Here is a 25,253-nt window from a genome sequence, read left to right as displayed (position 1 = left end):
TTCTTAGGATTCAGAAATGAGCTTTTCAGTTAGTTTTGTTTCATTTAAATTCTTCTGTCTCAGTATTCCATCATAGTACTACTTCTGACAGGAAGCTTAACCTCTGTGCTGGAAAAAGCATGCAGTTTGTACGTGTGAATAGCTACATTCATTGGGAAGCTGATGCAACTTCCTGCAGAACATGACTGAGTCTGTCTGTCTGTCTGTCTCCTTTTTCAGACAAACTTTTTCTCTTCTTCCATAGTAATATTCCTACTCTTGGAGGTGGAAGTGGCAAAAACTAAGAGAGTGAAAGGCTCAGATACTAGAACTAGAGGGTGTTGTGGTCTGAGACATTTTCAAATTGCAGCCTGTCTGAGCTGGCTCTACCTGTCTCTTACTAGACTCTTTCTGCCTGGTTTTCTGTCCCAATTAAGGGGAGTTGTCATTGGAGTCAGATTCAGTCCATTCTTTGATACATCATTGTCCTTAAGCAACTACAGCAGTGGTTCTAAAACTGTGAGCCTTGGCTCCCCAGGGAGATGCAGAAACTAGCCAAAAGAACCATGGAATCCTCATGAAAAACTTGCTGCCCTATACAATTTTAGCCCTAAAATAGGATTTTAGCCCTAATGGGGAGCCAGAGACAGTGGACCAGTAGGTCAGAGAGCATCCAGTCAAAAAAAAAGTTTAGGAACCACTGAACTACAGCATTCAAATTCCAAACTTTTCAAATCCACAGGGGACATTGCTTCCCTTAGGAAACAGAGCAATACTGTTTCACCGCTGATTATTAGAAGCTCAGTTGTCCTACAGGGTTGTCTGTTTCTGATGCAGTAGGCATATTTATTAAGGCCAGGTTGTCATTTCTTATTCAGGAATGCTAACTCTGGCCTTAGTTCTCTAGTGGTCCCTTTCATCCCATACCCAGCTTGCTGCAATGGATGAGAAAGGAGGCAGCAGCAAGTTTAGTCTCTGGGTCAGAAGCAGGTAACCTACAATTTTCACCTCAATTTTATCTGAAGATATATGCAGCAGAAAATTGCTGTTTTGCAAAATATATTTGCTCGCGCATGCTCTCTCCCCATTCCCTCTCCCCCATTGCCATTATATAGTAAAATATTTAATGTTTTTGTTGCTAAAATGTATGAGAATATGTTATACTTCGTGTGCTATCTTTGATTTTTGTTTTAAATGGCCACTTTTGTTGGCCTTGCTGATGCAAAATAGGCATTCATTTTGATTCTCCTTCTAACTGAAAAAGAGGAAATGGTATTTACTCTCAGGGTAATGCTTTTGGAATCAACGTGTAAATGTAATTCATAAATGTTTGGTATAAATGTTTCACAAATGGATGTTTGGTAAAGATTAGGACTCCCTTGTCTGTCTTTTAGAATAAGGATTGACAGGTGAGTATCTGTTCTACAGAGAATTACAGGTTGAGCCTCATTATTTGTGTAGGTTCCGTTCCAAGCATTCAGTGGATGGCAAAAAACTCACTATAGCAAAAATTAATTTAAAAAACAAAGTTTCTTTGCTTTGGGTGATTTAAAAACAGCCTTGCTGACCTTTGTGATGTAAGATAAGAGTCATTAAGAAGACAATCCATCAATCAGTCATCCTGCAAGGGCTTACAAAGGCGCTTCACTCAGTCCTTCCCTTCACCAATGCAGAGTGATCACTTTTCTTTCACGTGCTCAGGGGGATGGGAGGGGTCTGCTGGAGATAGAAGGATTGATGGATTGTCAGCCAGCTGCCCTCTCTCTCTCTCTCTCTCTCTCTCTCTCTCTCTCTCTCTCTCTCTCTCTCATTAAGGAGGCTATTGTTCAAGGACTGTTAATTTTAAAAACTGATTTTAAAGGGATGCATTTTTCCCATTCTCCAGGGATCAGCACATTCCTTCTCATTTGCAGTGGCCATTCATGTTGAGTCAAATCCGTGTATAAAAAAATCAGTGTATAAATAGGCTGGACCTGTACTTGCATTCATTCTTGTGCATGTCCTGGAAAGCTGGAAGCTTTCCCCCACCCCAGCAGTGGACAAATACGAAAAAGTTGTGTGCACAGTACAGAGAGTAAGCAATTGGACTGGACTATTTTTAAAGAAAAAAAATATGACAGCTGTCCTACTTCTCTTGACATTGTGGGCTTCTCTAGATTGTGGAACTTAACTGTATTCCAGTGTTCACTCCAACCACCCAGACTGCTTTGTAAACTTGAGGAGTTTAAAAAGCAAGTTGGAACTTCAGCATGGAGAGCTATTGAACAGGAAACTGTCATTAAAAGCCTGGTGCAAGCACCTCTGAAATGTAGCCTTTCTGTGAAAAAAACACTCTGTGGAAATCAGTGATAAGCTTCATGTGTCAGCTATGCTTAGGATTTGCTTGAGATTTGCTTAGAATTGGGACATTATCTGGAAATCCATTTACTGGATTTCAGTTAACTTTATTACAAGCCAATGCTTTTAGGGACATTGGTCTACTGTTTAAGCACAAGGGTTGCTCAAAAAACTGTCAATTTCTAACTATTCTGCAATTTTTTAAATATTAAAATATTTTTTCTTATAAATAGCATCCCTTATCGCCCAATCCTATCTCCCACCAGCCCATAGCATGCAGTGCCACCAGTGGAGCACACACTGCATGCTGTGGTGGAGGGGTGACCACATTACCCAAGAGAGGTAAAAATTTGTTTTACTCACCTTCTTATAGGCTGCCTTGCTGACATGGGTCTCCTTGGTCCTATGTCAGGTACTTAGCTGGTATACATCCAAGGAGCCTTGGGGGTGTGTTAGACTGAGTGTTCAGATATTGGCACATGCCACTGCTGCCACCTCCTCCCTCCTCTGAAATGTCCCCAGCTTGGCCCACTCCTCTGAACTGTCCTTGAATGGCTACCTTACCTGCTGTAATACAAGCTGGGTGAGCCACTGGTGTGTGTGCTCCCATAGATCCTCAGTAGGATTGGTCTGTAAGTCAAGTAATAAATAAGCTAGAACAAATAATTTATAAAAAGATGAACATAAATCCAGCAAATATGAATTAATTATGCAGAAATATATAGTTCCCAGTTATTAATGGAATTTTTCTATTTTTGTCACCTTTCTCCTACAGATACATAATCTGTTAATTTTGCTGGCATTGTTAACAAATGCTTGTTTCTCTATTGTTTTTGCCTAGAAGATGGTGCATGGGGAGAGAGAGAGAGAGAATAATTGACCTCAGTTCAGTTGATATTTTTGCCCAGAACTGCAAAGCAACATTATATGAACATTTTCTTCTTTCTAAAATAAATGCATTCAATTCTGTTTTAAGGTTCTTCAAAAAGACGAAGAGTAACAGATGAGCGAGAATTGCGCATTCCTCTGGAGTACGGGTATGCACAAGAAATTTTTGGAACAAAAAAAATTTGCTGTTGGCTGCTTGAATTAGTTGTGCCGATACATGTTTACATTCTAAAACATGATGGTTTGATGGTATAGGATTTAGGATTGAAATTAAATATTAAGAATAATATTCATTTGTCTTAGATTTCCTGATCAGATTTGCTGCCCAGAAAACACAGAGTCAATGTGCAGATAAGTTACTTAATGGTCCTGAACCCATATTTGCCAAGTGTAATATGAAGGAGGAGATAGAGGGGATATTTGAATGGGATTAGAGGGTGGGAGGGGTGCTTACCCCTCCTGCACCCACTGGCTCTCTCCTGAAAATCCGCTTCTCCATCTAGCCATTATCACTTAGCCAAACTTTCTTTTATTTTTAGAACCCAGTTTGGGAAAATATTATATAAATTGTTAAAATCAGCACTGTCTGCATGGGCATTGTTACACTGGGCAGCAAGAATGAAATATGTAATCTTAAATTCAAACTTTTCTCTTCCATCTACAATATTATTCCTAGGAGTTAGTAGAAACCCCTTTATTGAATCTTGGATCAAAAGTAGAATGAAGTCCACATGCCAAAATTGATATACTTGAGTATAAGGAGTAGCAGAGAAATTCAGAAGGCTTTGGCATACAATAGAGGTAGCAGAATGATGTGATGGTGATATAGTGTTTCAAAAATGCCCTTTATGCATATTCAAATGAAAGTTGGTATTTACAAAATGATAGCCTGATGTGCTTAGAAGCATATTTACTTACAGTAAGTCTGATTGAGTTCAATGGCACTCACTCCCAAGTAAGGTTGCATGGGATTGCATTTTTGCAGCTTGTTCCTGTGTATGTTTGCTTTGCAGTGAGTCCTGCTGACTTTAGAAAACTTACTTCAGAGTAAGTGTGCATGGAATTGCAGTCTCATTGTGCCCCATTACATATATTTTACTGCAGCTGGCAAAGAGAAACAAGAATAAGGAACTTTGGTGGTCGTCTTCAAGGCGAAGTAGCATATTACGCACCATGTGGAAAGAAGCTAAGGCAGTACCCTGAAGTAGTGAAGGTATATTTTAAACGTTATCAATTCTGGTACTTAATAAGCATACACAAAGTTTTTTAAAAAAATGAACTTTTTCCTCCAGTAAAGTTCGTTGATGCAAAAATGTCCTCTGATGTGAGGCTAATGTACCTTAACTTGCCTCTAAATTGACCTCTTGTAAATTCCTATCCCCTTGCCAGAATATGCAAAACATTTGACTTCTCTAATATTCGCTGTACATCAAAGCTGGGTTGTAATGACTAAAACCTGAAGTGGAAAAATATGTGATTTTTTCAGTATCTCAGCAGAAATGGAATAATGGATATCTCAAGGGACAATTTCAGCTTCAGTGCAAAAATAGGAGTGGGTGACTTCTATGAAGCCAGAGATGGACCGCAGGTATCCACTTTTTAAAAAAGTAAAGTCTTTGATCCGAGGAGTAGTATCATAAATCTAAATGAAATAATTTTTACTACACTCTGGAGCATTGCTATTGTTAGCTGGTTCATTCTTACAGCCACGCGTATGACTTTATGATAGTAGTAGTTAGTGACTGAGCTCCTGACCCTGAAAAGTGCTGAAAATCTTCACAACCCAGTGGTTTCAATAGTATGTGTCAGAGGCTCAACTCCTCTCAGAATCAGATTGGAAACTGTAGTCATCTGATAGTATGGACCTTTGAGATTCAATGTATTAAGTTAACTATTTCTTAGATCAGCTTTATTTTACACACATGGTTAATTATAATCAGTTGTGTTACATGTGCATTGTGCTTTCATTTAGTTGTTTCTGTGGTGTTTGGTTGAAACATAGTGATTAATATAAGAGGGCTTTGTTTTATTTAGAAAATGCAATAAGAATTCTGAAAAATATACATAATTAAGATGAAGAAGTAGTCAGCCTCAGGGAGAATATCATAAGTGTTGAATTTCTAAGGACGTTTGTATTACACTTCAGTTTGAGTGACACCGTTCTCTGTTTTACAGTTCAGTCTGATCCTATGCAGGTTTACGTGGAAATAAGCCCCACTTAACCTTCTCTCAAGTATGTGTGCATAGGATTGCAGCTGTAGGAATTTACATATATTGTTTTTATTGTCTAATTTGTCTGGGCTTTTGTGGCTGGAATCTTTCTCTATTCTTGACATACCTTTATATCCTCTCCTACAATATCTTTCCTTGTCTTACATCACTTGCTGTTTAGTTTAGTCCCATGTGGCTCAGTTAAACTGATGCAAAATCAGTATCAAATTCCCCTCACAGCATAGTTACAGAACATAGTGTTTTTATGCTATTTTTACTGTCACAAATTTTTCCAAGGAATTCTGTGAATTATTATTTTGTGAGGGAATTAATAAATAATTTTTTATATTATTATTCTGTGGTCAAATCTCCTTTTCAGAGCTTCTTGTTATTATTTCAAAGGTTCTTTGGCAAACTATGACAGTAAAAATAGAGATGAGGATGAATGACAGATGAGTTAAGTCCACTTATGTTTGGAGTGCAGAATTCACTCAGAGTCCTGATCTGAATACATGGACTATCCAGACTACATGGCAGTTTCCTTTGATAATTTACTTACTGCATGTTGCATGCAGAGGCGTAACTAGAAACCCCAGTACCTGGTGACATTTTGATGTCACTTCCTAGTTCTCCCCAGATGAGGAAGTGCTGGCAACTTTATGCCCCCCATTCCTTCTCCTGTGAAGGCTTCCCAAAGGGGAGAAGGAACAGAGCGCACAAAGCCGCAAGCACGTCCCCCTTCAGGGAGAACACAGTTCTGCCCCCCAGGCATAGTGCCTGGGGCAGGTGCCCCTCAGGCTTCACCTTATTTATGCCTCATGTTGTATGATAGCTAACTTTTTTATTACTTCCTTCAAACTCTCTTATCTGTCCCCTTAAACATAGTGTTAGACTGGGTCTCTTATAAAAAGACCAGTTCAACATTCTGGCTGCTAGGACACATGGCCTTTGTAATATTATTACTCTGTATTAGGCATCCTTTCTGAGATTGGAAGTGGTCTTTCCCTGTTGCTGGATTCTGTCCAATTTGCAGAAGCATGAATCATTACATTGGTGCTGATCAAACTTCTGTTTGGACTATGGATATTGCCCCTGTTGACTATTATAAAAAGCAAGGATATGCTTTATCCCTCAGATCTGTGGTTCTCAAACTCGAACCACTAAGTCTTTGTGGGGCTGGGGGGGAGGAAGGCAGTGCCACAATTCTCAGGATCATGCTGCTGCTGGGGACTGTGGGGCTTTTTTTAACATACCCCCTTTGCACTGGGCTCCTCAGGGTGTGGGGAGCCCCACAGAGCCCTCTGCAGGGCTCCCTGTGTCCTGGAATGTTCAAAAATGCGATCACAATCCACTTCTTGGTTTCTGCGATTGCGAAACTGAAAGTGGGTCACGATCGCATTTTTTTAACATTCTGAGATGTACGGAGCCCTGCAGAGGGCTCTGTGGGGCTCCTTGCACACCCTGGAGGCTGGAACAAGATGGGTAAGTTGAAGAAAAAGCCCCTCAGTCCCTAGGAGCGGCGTGATCCTGAGGGTCATGCCACTGCCTCCCCCTGCCCCTCTCCGTAAGGGGAAAGGGGCGGTGATTCTTGGGTTGGTGGGTTGTGACCCACCAGTTTGAGAACCACTGCCCCAGACAACTTGTCTCTTGTAATTGTAATTACGCCAATTTATGCCAAAATAGGAAAAACACTGTATGTCTCCAAAAAATGATCCCCTGTCCCTTATGGCTCCCTGTCTCAAAAGGGCTCACAATCTAAAAGGATGCAAAAGAACACCAGCAGACAGCCACTAGAAAAGACAGTGCTGGGGTGAGGAAGGCCTGTTACTCTCTTCCCGTTAAATAAAAGACGAGCACCCACTTAAAAAGTGCCTCTTACCCAATTAGCAGGGGTTATTTATTTGATTATGGACTCTCTGCCAATGCCATTTCCACTGTCTAGTTGCTGGTACATTTTCAGTTAGATTTTGTCAAATGCACATCGAGATCAAATCCAGCCAGGTAAACAAGATGAACCTTCTGATTATTCAGAGCGATTGCTCTGAATCTGTGACCCTTGTCCTCATATTGGGTGGAGGCAGGAGGTATATGAGAAACTTGGGGAGCACGGGCAGTGTTGCATTAGAGTTAGTGTGGAGCTATGCTGAATATTGAATGTGAAGAGCACTAAACAAAGGTAAGCAGCACTTCAGTGTCAGGGGAGCTTTCATTTTATATTGTGATGTGTGTGTGTGCATGCTTTTTAATTTTTTAGTATAATTCAATTATTGTTTGTTCATTAGTATAAGTGTGGTTTTTTTGTATGTGCTTTCATATATGTGTTATTTCTACAAGCCCTGGAATCTCTTGTAATATTGCATACCAGCAACTCCTATTTATTGTTGTTGTGTTTGATGGGCATACCAAATATCTTCACTTGGTCACCAGTACGACGCTCGGTAATCTATCCTTGCCCCCACTTTTGGAAGATTTGCCATGCTTCCTTTCAAAGTCCATCATTTGGCATTGGATCTGTAGATTCTGATAAAATTTATTTTATACAAGAGTACTGAGTTAGTACCCTTTCTATTATAACCTGTTTTGCCATGGCTTGTTGAATGAGAAAATTACCTTCTTTAAAATATTGAAAAAGTTAGGTCTGTTATTGGAAACAAACTCACTTGCCCCAATCAAGCCAAGGAGGATTGCGTGTGGAAGCAGTATTCCTCATATGCATCAGATATAAACCTTCATCTGCACTGCGGTGCTCATCTGGGTTCCACTGAATTCATTGTATGTGTCTTTGATGCAGATGTACGTCCATATTCAGACCCTCAAGTTCTTGCACAAAACTAGTTGTGCAAGACTAGAGCTGGATTGGGACAACACGGTATGGTTTTTATGCTTTTTAAAACAGTAATGATCTACTTTCATTGCTTTGTAAGTTGTCTTCCATTTATTGTCTGTTCAGGCAATATTTGGTTTATAGTAGCCCTGTTTCCATATAATTCTATATATTGGTCTCGGAAACAGAATACATGCTATTGATGTACACTGCTTGTAATTTATTTTGGAAAAGGGAGGAGATGCAGTCATAGTTAAACTTCTACCCATGTCTAAATACATATCTGTGGAACTGGATCCAACATATTTCAAAATGTATTTCTGCTAGTAAGCACAGGATCAATGAGTCGTCATGTATCAGATTTTGAACATTTCAGATAAAGTTACTTACTAAAGTGAATTGAAATACCAGGACTAGTCATGCCTCTGCTATACTTGTCTTTCTCTTCATTTGCTGTGACGTTGCTTCTCTGGCTGTATTTTAAAAACACACTTTTTAATCAATTCAGTGGTCTGTCTTCTATTTTTAAAGCTCTCCACCTTTCCACCCTTAATCACAGCACTTTCAGACATTATGTACATACAGAATGAATGGGGGAGTAGATCAGAGGCTTTGCCTGTAGCAGCACTATGTGCAAAGTGGTGTAAAGAACATGTGTTGTTCAGGAACAGAGTCTGCTACTGCCGCAATCCTTCCTTTATTTTATGCACATATAGCATCAGAGAAGAGCTTAAGAGCCTATTCAGGCAATACTTTATTTCCCAAATTGGTCCCACATGATAAGGGATGCATGTAGTCAAGCTGTGTACACATTCGGGCCTTTCTTCACATTTCCTGAAGAGTCTGGGGTCAGTTTTTTTAACTGCATGTCTGAGTTGATCCCCTGCATGTGCACAGACAAACCACCCTTTGCATACTCACTTAAGGAAAATTGTCTTGGACTCTTCTGAAGTGAGAGGGGAGTCAAGAACATGCACATAGCAATCTCCTATCAACATCCCCCTTTGGCACCTTCCTTTCCTGCAGGGGTTCTCAAACTTTTTAGCACTGGGACCCACTTTTTATAATGCAATCTGTCAGGACCCACCGGAAGTGAGGTTATTAACCTAGAAGTGATGTCATTGCCGGAAGTGACATTATCAAGCAGAGAAATTTTTTACAATCCAAGGCTGCAATCGGATCCATACTTACCCAGGAGTAAACCTCATTGACTTTCATTGTTAAAAGCATATACACACTAACCTATTAAAAGTACAGATCTGTAACATTTCCCCAAATGCAGTCACATACTATGGTAGCATCAAGTCTAATATATTAAAAATAAAATATTGAAATAAATGGGAACCCACCTGAAATTGGCTCGGGACTCACCTAGTGGGTTCTGACTCACAGTTTGAGAAACACTGCTTTACTGGAATGGATATAATTTTCCTTTTGTTGTTTGAAGCTTTAAAGCCAAATTTAAAGCCACACTGAGGTGGTAAACCTGGGCCACGCCTATACCACTTCAGACTGCCTACTGGGACTCATGAGATTGAATGTGCCTCCCTATACACGGAAAACTAGATGTCAGGGAGAAAGATCATAGCTTGCCATCCTCCCTTACATGCTACTTTTTTACAGACAGGGAACTTTAGAATAGCATTCAATCTTGTGAAGCCGCCGCATGGTATCTGAATACACAGTCTTGCTGCCTTACAGCCCAATCATTGCAGCTTCCCAGTGTGGTGCCTGCTGCATCCCATGAAAGAATTTTCACCTCCAGAGCCTCCTTGGGTTAAAGCAGTGGTTCTCAAACTTTTCCAGCCCGTGGCTCCCCTGATCCTTGTGGCCATTGGCCACAGCTCCCCATTATAACACCTCACCTCAGTTACCCCAAAATGGGGATGAAGGTGTTATAATTATACACCAGAAACAAAAAAACAGCTGCCAGCACTCTGAGGCTGCAATCCTAACCACACTTACCTGAGAGTAAGCCCAATTGAACAAAATAGGTCTTACTTCTGAGTAGACCTGGTTAGGATTGTGCCCTGAGTTTGTTAGCAGCACACCTGGAGGGTTTTGGAAAGGGAGGGGGGAAGAAGTGATAAATTTGCTGGGGGAGGGAAAGACTTTGTCTTGTGTGTATCTGCTAATTGCAAACTGATGCAAACCGAGACCCTGAGACTGTTTGGCCGCAATCCTAACCTCACTTTCCTGTGAGTAGGTCCCATTGAACACAATAGGACTTACTTCTGAGTAGACCTAGCTAGGATTGTGCCTTTTGTCTTACAATAGCAGCCAACATTTAGCAGCCAACAACAGTTAACCCCTGCTAACTTGTGAGAAAGCACTTTTTCAAGTGGGTGCTCCTCTTTTATTTAGCAGGGGGAGAGTAACTGGCCCACCTCCCCCCAGCAGTGTCTTTTCTAGTGGCTGTCTGCTGGTGTTGCATCTTTTTAGATTGTGAGCCCTTTTGGGACAGGGAGCCATTAGTTATTTGATTTTTCTCCGTAAACCGCTTTGTGAGCTTTTGTTGAAAAGTGGTATATAAATACTGTTAATAATATTATTATTATTATTAATAATAACAATAATAACAATAATAACAACAATAACAACAACATGGGAAGTAACCCCCCCCCCCCCCCAGGAAGCAGGAGGAAAAAGGGGGCTGGCTGAAAAGCAATGGGTATTTTTATTTTTTAATCAATTTTTGGAGACAAAACCATCAAGAGTGGCTGTTTTTCTCTTCTTTGAAGGCGGAGAAAAAAGAGAAAGGTGAGGATCCTGGGTTAAGCTGACACAGACCCCAAGCCTATGTAGGTCTACTCAGAAGTATGTCCCATTTGAGTCAATGGGGCTTACTCCCAGGAAAGTGTGGAAAGGATTGCAGCCACGCCCAGCAAGATTACAACTTACCCCAAAGTAGATGGGGGCTGCTCACACACACACACCCAACATGCAGATGCCACCCCTGTTCCCCCCAGGCAAGACGGAGGGATGCAGGCTAGGGCATTTGGACACCCCCCCCCAGTAGGAACAGGCTGGTTCCTTCCTTCCCAAGCAGCCTTGACCAATCCCAGGATGCCCAGGGCGAGGGGCACACTGGGAAATGTAGTCCATGGGGCAAGGTTGCACATGGAGAGAGCTCCATGATGAGATGCAGCACCTCTACCTGCCCAGCCAGTCTTCTCTCCTACCTCCCCCCACCTCCCTCCAATCCCCTGCATGAACTTACTAGTTCTGGTGGGATAAAAGACTGTAGCTACTAGGAGCTGTGCCTGCTATTTAGTGCAGACTTGAGAAGCCCCATGTTGAGCTTTTGAGCCTGGGAGGGGGGATATGATCTGATGGAGGAGGTCTCTGCCAGTCCCACCCCCTCCCAGGCTGATCCCAACTCCTGTTCTGCCCTCCCACTGCCCAGAAATGCCTACCGATGCTCTCTTGCAACCTTTCCCACTCCCCCATTCTGCTTGCCATGCTTACTGGGGCTCTCACTGCAGTGTTGATGGGGTGGTGCAGGCCTCCCTGTTGGCGCTGTTTAATCCCTGGATGGTGAAGTGCTTTAAATCTCATTTATGACACTCAGTGCCAGTGCTGGGGCCACAGCGCCAGCACTGAGGCAGCATTGTGTTGGGCTGTGAACCATGTTCAGCAGTGACCTAAGATTCCCACAGCATGAAATGGAATAGTGAGGAAAGGCTGATAACTAATTGAACATATCAGATTGTAGGTGGGCCTCTATATCCGTGGGGATTCTGTTCTCCCTGCCTCTGCAGATATGGAAACTGCAAATACAGAGGAACCCTATATAAATAGTGCTCCCTCACACCCCACGCCCATTATGGGTCATGTTTATTTCTGTAGTTGCGCTGGAAGTGTGGATGTTTCTTGCTTAAACATTCTTGCTGAACTTAATAACCAACCATATTGTCAACTAGCCAGCACTATTGAGGGTGACTAACAGGAAGCAAGACATTTCCTGTTTCCTGTTAGTCACCTTCTATCGTGCAGGCTGGTTGCCTGCATGTTTGGTTATTCAGTTCAGCAAGAATGTTTAAGCAAGAAACACCCACACTTCCAGTTTGTTTGTTGGTTTATTTGTTTACTTACTTACTTGCAGTATTTTTACCCCACCTTTCTAGTTTCGAAGGGACCCACTACTGTAAGGGGCATGGGGTGGGTGGGCGCATGTGGGTTTCCTGGATCCACAGATAACTGAATCCAAAGATACCGAGTCTGCAGATATGGGGACCTGCCTGTAGTTTTTAAAACTTTAAATGATAAATAGAAATTGATCTTAGAAGATGAAGATTATATTTTGCTAAATAAAACTGCAAGACAGAAATGAGAGTTTTTATACAGCTCCCATGAAACCAAGTATAAACGGAACATTTGAAAGTACTGTTAGTACATTTGAATGTACTGTTACTGTTTACAAACTATGTTAGTGACAGACTTGTAAACATTTAGGTTCCCTTCTGTTTTATACGTTTGCATTTTGTGATGTATATTATTTGTGTTCTAGAAAAACGAACAATTGCATAAAACCAATATATTTTTAATATCACACTAACCAATGAATTTATATTCTTTACAAGTAGTTTGAAGTTCATAGATTTCATTCTGTATGAATCTAACTTTTTAGATGAGGCAATTAGGTGAAGAACTCCACACAATCCAGTAACAGCAGGCTAGCAATAGATTTTATGCTGTCTACTATATAACAGCTGGTTATTCTTGTTAAATACTAAAGCAGTGGTTTTCAACCTTTTTCATCCCCCAGCACACTGAAAAGGCACTAAAATTGTCAAGGCACACCATCAGTTTTTTTGACAATTGACAAGGCACACCACACTGACAGAAGGGGCTTGTATCCACCAGTGGCCTTACTAACAAATGATTCTCTCCCAAACTTCCACGGCACACCTGCAGACTGCATGTGGCACACTGGTGTGCTATGGCACAGTGGTTGAAAATGGCTGTACTAAAGGCATAGCATATGTTCATTTGCAAGAATCAGGGCCAAGCAGACAGGATGATGGAGATGCATAACTGCAAATCTAGTCACTGAATATTTCCAAATATCAGCCAGGTGTATGTTTTTCCTAGCATGGCAACTAGCAGCTTGTCGGCAGAGTGAGGGGGGGATTTTACTGAAAAAATAATTTAGGCAAAGGATTAAACTCCTCTTCCTCATGCATCATATTTCCTTTTCAAAATATCTCCCTCCCCCCCCCCCCCCACCTTGGCTGCTCTTTGCAAAAATTGTGTCTGTCTTGTTTTGGCTGTCAAGCCAACTATTCAGAATTTCAAAGCAAAAATACAGATATTGTAATGAAAAGGGGTATATAAATGCAGGACTAGGTTTTATGTTCTTGAAAGATTAAATGATAAATTTAATTTAAATGAATTTTATCAAAATTCTGTGGTCATATATCACTACTGTAATGTGGACAGATGAGCTAAAGGTGTCCTGTGGCGAATGATGTAGCTTTTAAGAAATTAATCAAATAAATAAAATTTAATGTTACCAGCGCCTCAACATAGGTGCTTTTCTTTAGAATATTGAAAAGAAAGCATACTTCCTTAGAATTTTAGCAAACAAAAGTTACTACCTATTGTTAGAAGGGAAAGCCATCTTTGAAGTTTTCCATCAGGTTTAGGAATTTAGGCTGCAATCCTAAGAGTAAGTTCTTTCCTAAGAGTAAGCCCCATTGAACAAAATAGGACTTACTTCTGAGTAGACCTGGTTAGGATTGTGCCCTTAGAATATTAACTTTTCTGTGATGCACCTAACATGTCTCTATGAAAATGGCTTTAAAAAGAAATAAATCTCATCAATATATTGTGAAAGATCCAGACTTAAAATTTTATTGTTTCTGAATTCAACTGAGCTCCATCAGCTTCAATTTTCTGTGGTTCCGGTTGCTAGAAGGAAGTGTATAATTTGTTCTCCCACCGCCATGTCTCCACTTTGGATGCAAGTAGGGGAAAACAATTTTTGAGTTTCTTTTTCTTAATCTGAATGAGGGAGGTGAGACTGTATGTGTGACATGCGCAGTTTTGTGCTCTTCTGTCTTATTCGTACTAATAACAGGACAAGTTCTACTCTGTGCAGAAAGTTTTAGGGCCCAATCCTATCCAATTTTCCAGTGCTGGTGCAGCCATGCCAGAGGGGTGTGCACGGCATCATATGGTGGGCAGGCATTCACAGACGCCTCCTCAAGGTAGGGGAACAAATGTTCCCCTACCTTTGGGTTGCATTGCAGTTGCACCAGTGCTGAAAAGTGGGATAGGATTGGGCCCTTAGTTGATAAATTTGCAATTAAATTAAGTCAAGCTTGCATCTCTGACACATGCGTATGCGTTTATGTATATATGTATGTCAGCTGATGTATATTTTATTTTCTTGTCTATTTGTGTTTATAATACCTTTCTGTGAAATATATTAATTACAAGGGAATGCAGTGGTGTTTGCTGAAAGAAGAGGAAGTCCTTCCACGTATCAGAGCTATGGAAGGGCGTAGAGGACGACCACCAAATCCAGATCGACAACGGGCTAAAGAGGAATCAAAAATGAGACGCCGTAAAGGTCGACCTCCAAATGTTGGTAGCGCCGAGTTTCTTGACAACACAGATGCTAAACTACTGAGAAAATTACAAGCCCAAGGTAATGCCTGTATGATATGGTACAGTATGGCTTATTATAGTATGGTAACAGTGTCTACGCATGCTCTCTGAGTTATGGGTGTTAGGCTACAGATGACCAAGTTATGGACTGCTTTGCAGGCACTTTCATACAGGTGCAGTACATCCTTTGCTGGTGCTTCTGCATAAGTGTGATAGTGCTGGGCCAGCAAGAACTGAATGTTCTGATCTGCATCAATTTCAGGTTACTTACAGGCCTCAGGAACTTAACCTCTACATAAGTAAGGGACCTAAGGCCCAATTCTAAAGTGGGCCAGCACCAGCATAAGGCAGTAAGGCACGTCTGCAACACCCAGAGAGAAGTGAGGTCTGGTGCCAGTCCAGCATTGGATGGATGCTGCCTGGAGCACAGTAAGAGCAGCAGGTAGCGATAAGGACCTTGGGGGTGGGGGGATGATGTTCTGGGGGGGAGGGAGGAGTGGGAGAGGAACCGGGCAGGAGAGAGTGGGACTGGTGGAGCCCTGTTCTGCCATATCTATCCTCCGTGTAGGGCTGCAAAACCCAACACAGAAACACTCAAGTCTGTGCTGGCAAAATAGCCAGCGCAGACTTGAGAAGCCCCGTTGCGGTGCTTGGGACTTTCCGTGGGGGGAGGGGATTTTGCCAGGGATAGAATAGGGTAGCCTATGATAGGGTTGGGCTGCTAGTGCAGCAACATTGATATTCCAGTTTTGAAAGGCATGTATTGTCATATATCTCTGCTATCATGTATAGATTCCTTGTACATGTTCAGCATTTTATGCAGATTCTGTGTTCCTGTATCCAGTTATTTGTGCTAATTCCATTTGAGGTGAATGAGTTTAAGACATATCTGAGCACAGGCTTGCAGTTGGTTGGTTGGTTGGTTTAATAGATTTCTATATCACTTTTCTAAAAACCCAGAGTCATGTTTATGAGTTTAAAAAGGATTTACTTCACAATCTGAGTTTTCCTGTGGTCTTGGGTTTAAGAAGTTATCTCACTATCTTCTTACCCTGTTGATATAGGTGTCTACTGGACACTAAAACCATGGTATTCTTAGTTCAACACCTCCCCATACCATACCTATCAAATTAGGATGTGCAACAAAGTTTTTCAGGAAGAATGATTCAATACTACAGCTAGAAAAAGCAAATCAGTTATGGAAATTGTCAGCATATGTTTAATTTACCTAATTTTGGACACAGGTCCTGGAACCAAATCTCGTAACAAAAAATGAATAATGTAACCCCTTTTTTTTCTAAAAAGCAAGTTGGAGAAGGCCTGAAATAATGTAAAATCGCTTTGTGGGGGAGGTAGGAGTCCTTTGCGGCTGCCACCGTTCCCACTACAACTGCAGGAAAGGGTTTTTTTTTTCTTTTTTCAATCAAAGTAGTATGTGTGGTGACACAATCAAGGTTAAATTTGCAGCGGAGGCAAAGACCTAAAGCCCCCCTTTGCTTTCCACTGTGGTTTTGTGCTTATTTGGGCCTCCTCCAGCACACCATGTTGAAAAGTTAAACAAAAACAAAGGATGACATTTAGCATTTCTGGTAATAAGTGATTTGGCTTTTAAACTCAAGTAATTGTGTTGTTTGGTTTGAACTTGGTGTGGCAAGTGAAAGCTACTTCATTCTAGCCTGATTGCAGCCTCTTCCAATGCTACAGAGCTGTTAAAGCAATGGGCAGGACTTCTACATAAAGCATGTATACCTTTATGTCTACCTTCGTAGTTGGACTCTTTTGTAGTTTAACAACTCATGATAATCATTCCCATGAATGTTTCTGGTTCAGAATACAGGGAAGCCAATACATGACAATTGACCCATATGTCGATCCTAAGAAATTTGTACTGTTGTCTCTTTTATAGTTCTGATATTTCAGGTTCTCTCAAAGAAGGGGTGTGTGGGGGTGTGTGTTTCACCTGACCAAGGCCCTATTTTTCTATTAAACTAGATTCATATGCTTTTATGTCCTCTTCAAAATTGTCCATGTTAAATACAGGTGTGCCCCCGTATCCATGGGGTTTCCATTCTTGGACCCCCCACAGTTACATGAAACTGCAGGTATGGGTGAACAGTTCCACCCCCTTGGAGCCAAGGACTGAGCCCAACAGTTTAAAAAAATGCAACTTCCAGTTTCACAGAAAAATCGGAAGTTGTGTTTTCTTAACTGTCAGGTTCTGTTTGAGCCCAGCAGAGGCCATGAACAGATATCTGTGGCCTCTGCTGGACTCAGAGGACCCTCCAAGGCAAGGGGAACAGAGCTCCCCTCGGTTCCAAAGGGGTTGCGCGCGGAGGCTCCCCACGGACCTGATCAGTGGATAAGTAAATCTGTGGATATGGGATCCAAGGATATGGGGCCCCTCTGTGCTGTAACATAGTGACTCCCTTTTCTGAGCAGTGTTTCTGGAGGAGGTGCAAAATGCTGAGTTTTTTCAGTCACAGGGAAGCCTGTGTAAAGCACCCCCTCCCCCTTGCGTGTAGGGCCAGTCATGGCTGTGAAAACAAAGGCTTTTGTAGCCACGAGTGTCTCTGAAGGCAGGCGGGAGGGATGCTTTACACAGGCATCCCTGTGCCTGAAAAATCTTAGCATTTTGCCCCCCTCAAGGTATGCCGCTGCGTTTCCCCAATTCAGGCATATTTATTTTTTCCAAGTACATATTCTCTTTACTTCTGTTCCTTCAGTAATATATATTTGCAATATCCACAAGATGATTCAGTAAGCATAGTCAAAATGTTTACCCCATTAATCTCTCTCTCTCTCTCTCTTTCTCTCTCTCTCTCTCTCTCATTTATTCTGTGTGTGTGTCTGTGTTTCTAAAACAGACAGTTGTACAAAATCTGGAGATTCCACTTCCAGTGAATGATGAAAAAATTTTAGCAACTTGGTTTAGAAACACAGACACACACGCATGCACATTTTGGACAGTCATTAATGAATGTATCCGTTTTCCCCAATTATAAAGTATTTTATTCCACAATCTGGAAGGGTTTTCCAAATGGAAATCACCAGCTTGGTGCTTCAGCCTGGAGGCCTCCAAGTTAACAATATGTTATTTCTCTGAGTGAATACCTTTTTTCACTAGGGCTACTTGAAGCTCTCCCTAAACATACAGACATCCTAAATATGTGTCATGCAGAAATTTACTTGAGGAATTCATAAAGTACTTGTATAATCTGTAGGTAGATGTTTACATGACCAAGGTATAAGCATGTGCATCAACGAGAGCTTGGGTCATGTAATGTGCAAATTGTTTATGAGGGACCATCATGAAAACTTACTAGCCCTGGCACAGAACCCCAGTTTTGACAATGATAATGAAAAACTGTAATATTACACTAACCCATTAGAAATAATTGTCTCCTTGGGGCCAGAGAGGGTGAACACCAAGCAGAATTTTTGGCAGTTGTGAAAAGCAAAAATAAAAAATAAAAAAAAAATACTTCCTTATCTGCATGCATTCTCATTGCTATTTACTACTGGCTTTTAATTACCGCAAGGGAAAGACATTCTCTGGATGGGTTCCAAAGGATGAAAGGAACTTTACCCTCTAATCTTGGGACTTGAGCTCTTGGCTTATGATCTCATCTTGGAAAAAAATATTGTTCTCTTCAGTATTTCTGCTGCGTGTATATTTACATATGTGCATCAAGATGTGTTCAACACTACAGAGCTGAGTTCAAGCTCCTAACACTTATGGGAGGAGGATAATTATCTAGCATTTGGCACATACTTCAGAGCACATGCCAACCTTCTGGATGTTCTCATTTCAATGGCTCCTGATTCAGTAAACTGGCACACATGTAAAGCTCCAAAGAGGATGCATCTGTGGCATAAATGCTCTGCCAGTAATTCTAGTGTTGGTTTTTGGTAAGATAACTTGTCTTGTACTTTAGATTCTGATGTGCTGTGTACAAATATTATACATATAGCTGTAGTTCTACAACTAAAGCTGCACATCATTACTTTTTGAAGGAGCCCAGCTGTTGTAGTAGGAAGAGCACCAGGCAGTGGAGTGCTTATTTGGATACATCTTCCAACTACTGTGGGTGATCAATTAGGGAGAGAAATTCCCATTTTTACTAGTAACCATTGGGAGGTGGCAGTGAACATAGGAAACACCCTAGTTAGAACTGCAAATAAAATAGGTAGTTGCTGACTGGCTAGCAGCTTCCCCTCTTTCTCTCTGTATGGGCGCAGGTTGCTGATATGAGTACAAACAGCAAACATTTGCTGGTGCTAAGGTGCCATTGTGTCCACCTTCCTGGTTTATTGTAAGTGAGGGAAGTGCCTTTCCAATGCCTCCAGAAGGCCTTCTGAGGCACGGGTAGGCTGTGCATGGCCTCCCTGCACCTCAGATGCAAACAGAAGGCACTTCCGGTCACAGACTTCCCATGCTTCAGAAGGCCTCCTAGAGACATCAGAAAGGCACTTCTGGTTTTTGGTGAAAACCAAAAGTGCCTTTACACAACTGGAAAGCGCTTCCAGATGCATCTGGGAGGTCTTTCCGCAGCCCCTAGTGTCTGTGGAAATCAGTATCCGCGTGGGGTCCTGGAATGGATCCCCTGCAGATACTGAGGGCCCACTGTATATGCAAACCTTATGTTATTTTTTCTTTGATCTGTCCACAATGTGTGAGAATGATCTTGTATTAATAAGAAGTATTACTCCATCCTGAGTATTTTCACTTGTGTTACAGAAATTGCTAGACAAGCAGCGCAAATTAAGCTTTTGAGAAAACTTCAGAAGCAAGAACAGGCCCGAGCTGCCAAAGAAGCAAAAAAACAGCAAGGTAGGTACTAAACTAATTCTAAGAAAGTGATAGACTTTCTGTAGAAAAACCCTGAAGTTTGGTTTTTGAATTAATTTCAAAATTTTTAATACTGCTCTTATGTATTGCTGATTTTTTTTCTTTGTCTTATTTGTAGCTATTATGGCTGCAGAAGAAAAAAGAAAGCAAAAGGAACAGATAAAGATAATGAAACAACAGGTAATTTTTATTTTTGAGGTTTCAGCTATAAGTGTTATGGCATCTGTTTTGATGGTTTGTATGTTGTTTAGCAGAATTGCAAATAGAAAATCTAACCTAACAAATAAAATTGGGGCCTTGTGCTGCCAGAACTAGTGTTCCAACAGTGGATGGTTCTTTAGAGCCCTAGTCCACGGGCTGGATCAGGCATTCACCAAAATCCCTCTGAACCGTAAGGAGCACTTACCATTCTACTGCTCTGCCACTTCATTTGTCACTCATCTGGGCATAGGGATGCTCTGAGCAGTCGTGTCTTTGGCTCACATCCCAGCAGACTTTGCACCAGGATGTCCGGACCATAAATGCGACTGGCCAGAGCACCCATTTGATGGGTGACAAATGAAGTGGCAGAGCAGTGGAATGGTAAGCGATGATCGGGACAGGGAAAGAATTTTCATTGTGCCAAGGTCTCCAAACTGCTCCAAACTCCAAGCAGTCTACAAACAGCTGTTCTAAGCTGTAATGAACTCTTTTCAGGTGACTGTCCCTAGGAAGCATGCATGCTTATAAATATAAGTGCATAAATCTTTGATAATCCTAAAATTAGTGTGAGCTGCATTTTTTTTCTGTAAAATTGAAATAATGATAAGGAGGTTTATACTATTGAATTGTCACATCTTAAAATAGTTTCCAAGTAAACCTTTAGTTTGTTTGAAAATAATATTCAAACCAAATTAAAAGCACCACGTTGCATATTTCCCCAGTGAAATATTCAGACTGTTGGAATAAGTTTTGCTGTATGTATACATAACGTTAAATTAACAAATTAACATGGCATACAGTTTTTGCAGTTTTGTTTCCTACAAATAAGTCAAACATGCTAAATCAGATATCAGTCAATTAGGGTATTGGGAAGTTTTCCAATTCAAAATTTTCTGGGAACCTACCACACTGACAAAACATAATCACCTGCTAGTATCTGAAGGTCAAGTTGATACAAAAGAGGAAGGGAGCAGGGACCAATAAAACAATTTTACAGCCATAGTGTTTAGTCTTATGTTGTGTTGCATGTATTTAGTAATGGATCAGGTGGCATACTTCTTTGAATCTGAAAGTCTGGGACAGTTGCCAAAAAATGCACTTACAGTTAAAGAACTGTAAGTTAGCAGTGTCAAAATACTGAATTACTGTGGCTTTATCCAGCAGAAGGCATGAGCTGGATAATCAACTAGTGTGCAGACTGCTTTGTCAGATAAAACTGAACGATACATTTACTGTGCAAATAGTTTCAGCGAATTTGGCTCTGAGAGACCTTGCCAGAAAAAAGTGTCACTTTTTCCCTGATCCTAAATCCATTATACAGAATTTACTTTCTTTGCAAGCAGTATTGTATTATGGCCTTCAATTACGACACTGTTATTAATGGCAATTTGCAGGTTGCTGCTAAAGGTTGTGAAATGTTTTACAGTCCCTTGCAGTCATACTCATGGTGGACTTCATTGCAACATCTAAATACAATATGCCTTATATCTATAATTAACCAGTTGAACTTCCCTTTATAACATGCCTTGTATAAACACATAATATTTGAACACAACTCTAAGAGGTGGGTGATTATCCTCACATATAATAAATTGGGAACTATAGATAAAAAGAAAATGTAATCAGTATTACAATTGGTTTCACTGATTAAAATAGTACTTTAATATATTATCCATAGTAGGCTTACATGTTCCAGGGATTGTTTACAGTCAACTGACTTTAGTGTTGTATATAGATGTTCAGAATCTTGTGTCCAAAGCATCCTTTGTGTGGACCTTGTAGACACAAATCTCCTAGAAAACTGCAACCTTTGAGCCCTTCACGAGGTTTGAAACATGATACTTAAGACTTCAAGATACTTTCCTTGCTTTTTATCTCACTGAAAAAGTTTCCTATATAACATCAAGGATGGTCTTCATAAAACATTTGTTAACATCATATACTTACCAGGTTCTGAATACAGTACAGATAAGGGGTTTTAGGAATACAGCTGTATACATTTGTGGTTAATTGTGAATTGTGGTTAATACCATGTTCAACAGCTCAATACTATGAGTTGTGATTAATACCCACCCCCATCCCTTTTTGCCTATTTTTGGACACTTAAGGGCGCAATCCTAACCCCTTATGTCAATGCTTTCAGTGCTCCTTACTTTGAGGAGGCCTCTGTGAGTGCCACCCAACTGCAGGATGCAGCACATGTCCCATTGGCACTGCTATGCCAGTGCTGGAAAGCACTGACATAAGGCATTAGGATTGCGCCCTAAATCCCTAGAACAACGGTTCTCAAACTTTTTAGCACCGGCACCCACATTTTAGAATGACATTCTGTTTGGACCCACTGGAATTGAGGTCATTAACCTGGAAGTGATGTAATGGCCAAAAGGAAAATCAACAAGCAGGAAGATTAATACCCCTTATACAACTAAATCAAATCAATGAATCAAGTAAATTAAAAGTTTTTAATAAGTTTAAGAATTTATTTAAAATAAGAGGAACCCTCCTAATCCTCCCAAGCAGTTGCAGTTTCCCCAGACATCCCAAAGACTGCAATCTTATTCACAATTACTTGGGAGTAAGCCCCATTGATTATCATTGTTATTGACTATCATTGACTATGTATCAAGTGTATACATAGTAGCCTGTTAAAAGTACAGATCTTTAACATTTCCCCAAATGCAGTCACATACCATGGTAGCATCAAGTCTTATATATTAAAAGTAAAATACACATTGAAATGAATGGGGACCCACCTGAAATTGGCTTGCGACCCATCTAGTGGGCCTCAACCCATAGTTTAAGAAACGTGGTCCTAGAAGCTCCTGTACAGGTTCAGCAGCCTAAAAAGCAGGTCCAAGGATACCCATCATGGAGTGGGAGGTGTATGGAGGAGTAAGGGATTTAAATTCCTTTTCCTTTTCCCTTCTGAAACCTCCCAATCAGCTGCCTATTTTCAGTGTTACAGAGCACTTGTTTTCAGTATTGCTGCACCAGCTGCAGGGAAGGATAGGATTGGGCCATTAATCTCCCAACAGATATCCGGGTGGTTGTCTGTCCCCCCATTACTGTAGACATGTATATCCTTGAAACATCTATAAATAGGAGTGCTTTTTCAGTGACCAACATAGAACGCAAAATAATGAGAATTTTTTGCTCAAATCATGATATAAAATATTAAGATCAAAACACAAAAAAATCTCTCATTTCATGAAATAACACCATTTTTTGCTGACTTTTGAGGAATCCACAAGTAGTATTCACTAAAGCAGTGTGCCCCTGAAGCATTTCCACTGGTGGAGTGGCTGAGTAAAAATATCAGGTGTGCGCATGTGTGGCAGCTTGGGGGGGGGGGGGGAGGAGATGTGAGTGGGTGGGGAGAAAGCAAATGCCTGAGCAGAGACATTGAGAAGGAAGAGTTAAGCCTGCAGTTCTGACCCGCCATGCTCCCTCTTTGCTTTTCTTCACTTGTCAGGGCTTGTAATTTTTTATTGCTTCCTAGGTGCTCCTTGGGGCTTGTAGCTTAGTCCTTTCTCCACCTGGCTGCTGCTTCCCACCCTTTTCTGTCCTGCAGAAGCTGTAGCTGTTTGCAGGCTGTGGCTGTTTGTGATCTGTGATCAGGTGAATGTGCTTGGATCTGGATCTGCCCCAAGCCATTCTCTGTAAATGCCTTTTCTGGGGCTTGTCTGTGTGATGCTGCACTTTTAAGCAGCTTGGAAAACCAAGCAATAGGTTGCCAATAGGCAACTGGTCTTAATTGTGGGTTTTTTTTAAAGTTCATGTTAAAATAGAAAACATACAAAAAAAGAAAAGAAAGCAGAACGTGAGCTAATGATCTGAAGCTGCAGGAGGTGAAATTTAAATAGGCTATCTGGAAGAAATTCTTAATGAGTAAGAGCTGTTTGACAATGGAACCAGTTACTGAGGGAAGTGGTAGGTTCTCCTTCACTGGAGGTCTTCAGGCAGAAACTTGACAGGTATCTTTTGAATGTACTTTAGAGAGGATTTTTCTGCTTCAAGCAGGGGGTTGAACTAGATGGCCTTTGGAGGCCCCTAAGTTCAAAGGAGACCCCTTTGAACTTTGGGATTCTGTGATTCTATGACAGTCTAACATGAAGATTTGCAGGCTTGATGATTTCCTGCCACTTCCCAATTATCCATACTGGGTATGGACTTCATCAAGTCTTGGTGAAGGTTGCATTTTGCCATAATAGAAAAGTATTCAGTAGAAGTATTCAAACAGAGAGGTCTAAATAAGATACATTTGCAGTAGTTAAAATACTGCTGCAGCTTTGAGTGTGTTGCTGGAGAAACAGATGCATGACAGGAAATAGTTCTCAACTTGAGTTGAGCCCATTTACTTGTGCAGAATTGTCTGGGAGATGCATCCAGCAGCAGGGATAGAACTCTTGAACATCATTCATGCCACTAAAAGTTGATCAGCACTGTGGCTCTTCTGATTTATTTTATGATAAAGAGGTATTTATCTATGAAATAAAACAACCAAACTCTTAAAGATGGTTTAAGGGGTTCATTTTAATATTTAACCATTACCCAGAATCAAATGACCCACTCTTCTTTAACCATCTGCTTGTCCTTAATCAATATTATATACTCTAATCAATATAATCATTTTTAGCATGTGCACAGTCTCTTTTATATGCTGTAATTAGGTGGTTGTTGTCCAAGTTCTCAATTAATTGTCCCAAATCCTGCATAGAAGAATTGTTTGTTTTCCATTTTAACATGAACTTTTAAAAAAAACCCAAAATTAAGACCAGTTGCCTATTGGTGCTGTACAATAGATGTGCTTATTTCATCTATCCCTGGAAATGTTAGTCATAAGCAGTGGTTTCAGTTCAGTTATTTGGTATAATATTACGTAGCTGATAGAATATGGCAATAAAGACAGTAAAGCTCTTGAAAATCCCAGCCTCTGTTCTTCAGTGGTAGAATACATGCAGGCGGTACTTCTTTTTAGACTACTGTAGGGCAACTTATCGCCAATAGGCTGCATGCTGAACTTTCCTTAGTAGTGTTAGCTGAAATTCAAAAAAGGTGTCCATTCCACAACTACGTTAATGTCAGAAGAGCCCCAATCATTTGGAGCAAAAAGATCCATCCTTTGACATTTTCATGTGACGGGTATGGCATTTATTGTTGCCTGGTTCGCTCAATGCCTGTGAAAACATAGTACCAGGTGAAACCTCATAGAATGACATCCTGGGAATATCAGTCCCACTGACATCTTGCCAAAACTGGATGGGTATGTGTAAAGGACCTACTACTGGGTTATGTTCTGAGGAAAACATGATTTGTTCTTACTGTCTGCTGCTTGAAATAAATCAAACT

The 25,253-nt window shown here is 40.8% G+C and overlaps 1 protein-coding gene across 11 annotated transcripts in view; it reads left to right on the top strand.

The window, feature by feature from the left end:
• The window catches only part of BAZ2B (bromodomain adjacent to zinc finger domain 2B), a 254,532-nt gene that overhangs the window by 178,013 nt on the left and 51,266 nt on the right, over positions 1–25,253 (top strand). For 7 of the 11 annotated variants that reach the window (XM_066612056.1, XM_066612055.1, XM_066612049.1 and 4 more), the window contains 6 exons: positions 3,293–3,353; positions 4,309–4,417; positions 4,691–4,792; positions 14,684–14,894; positions 19,593–19,685; positions 19,822–19,883. In XM_066612056.1, coding sequence (XP_066468153.1) covers positions 3,293–3,353; positions 4,309–4,417; positions 4,691–4,792; positions 14,684–14,894; positions 19,593–19,685; positions 19,822–19,883 — 638 coding nt within the window. The remainder of the gene's footprint in view (positions 1–3,292; positions 3,354–4,308; positions 4,418–4,690; positions 4,793–14,683; positions 14,895–19,592; positions 19,686–19,821; positions 19,884–25,253) is intronic. The other 4 variants (XM_066612058.1, XM_066612057.1, XM_066612052.1 and 1 more) reach the window with 1 other exon arrangement.

The sequence above is a fragment of the Tiliqua scincoides genome, chromosome 1, assembly GCF_035046505.1.
Source record: "Tiliqua scincoides isolate rTilSci1 chromosome 1, rTilSci1.hap2, whole genome shotgun sequence".
Classification (NCBI taxonomy): Eukaryota; Metazoa; Chordata; class Lepidosauria; order Squamata; family Scincidae; genus Tiliqua; species Tiliqua scincoides.
This window is presented reverse-complemented; position numbering and strand designations above follow the sequence as displayed.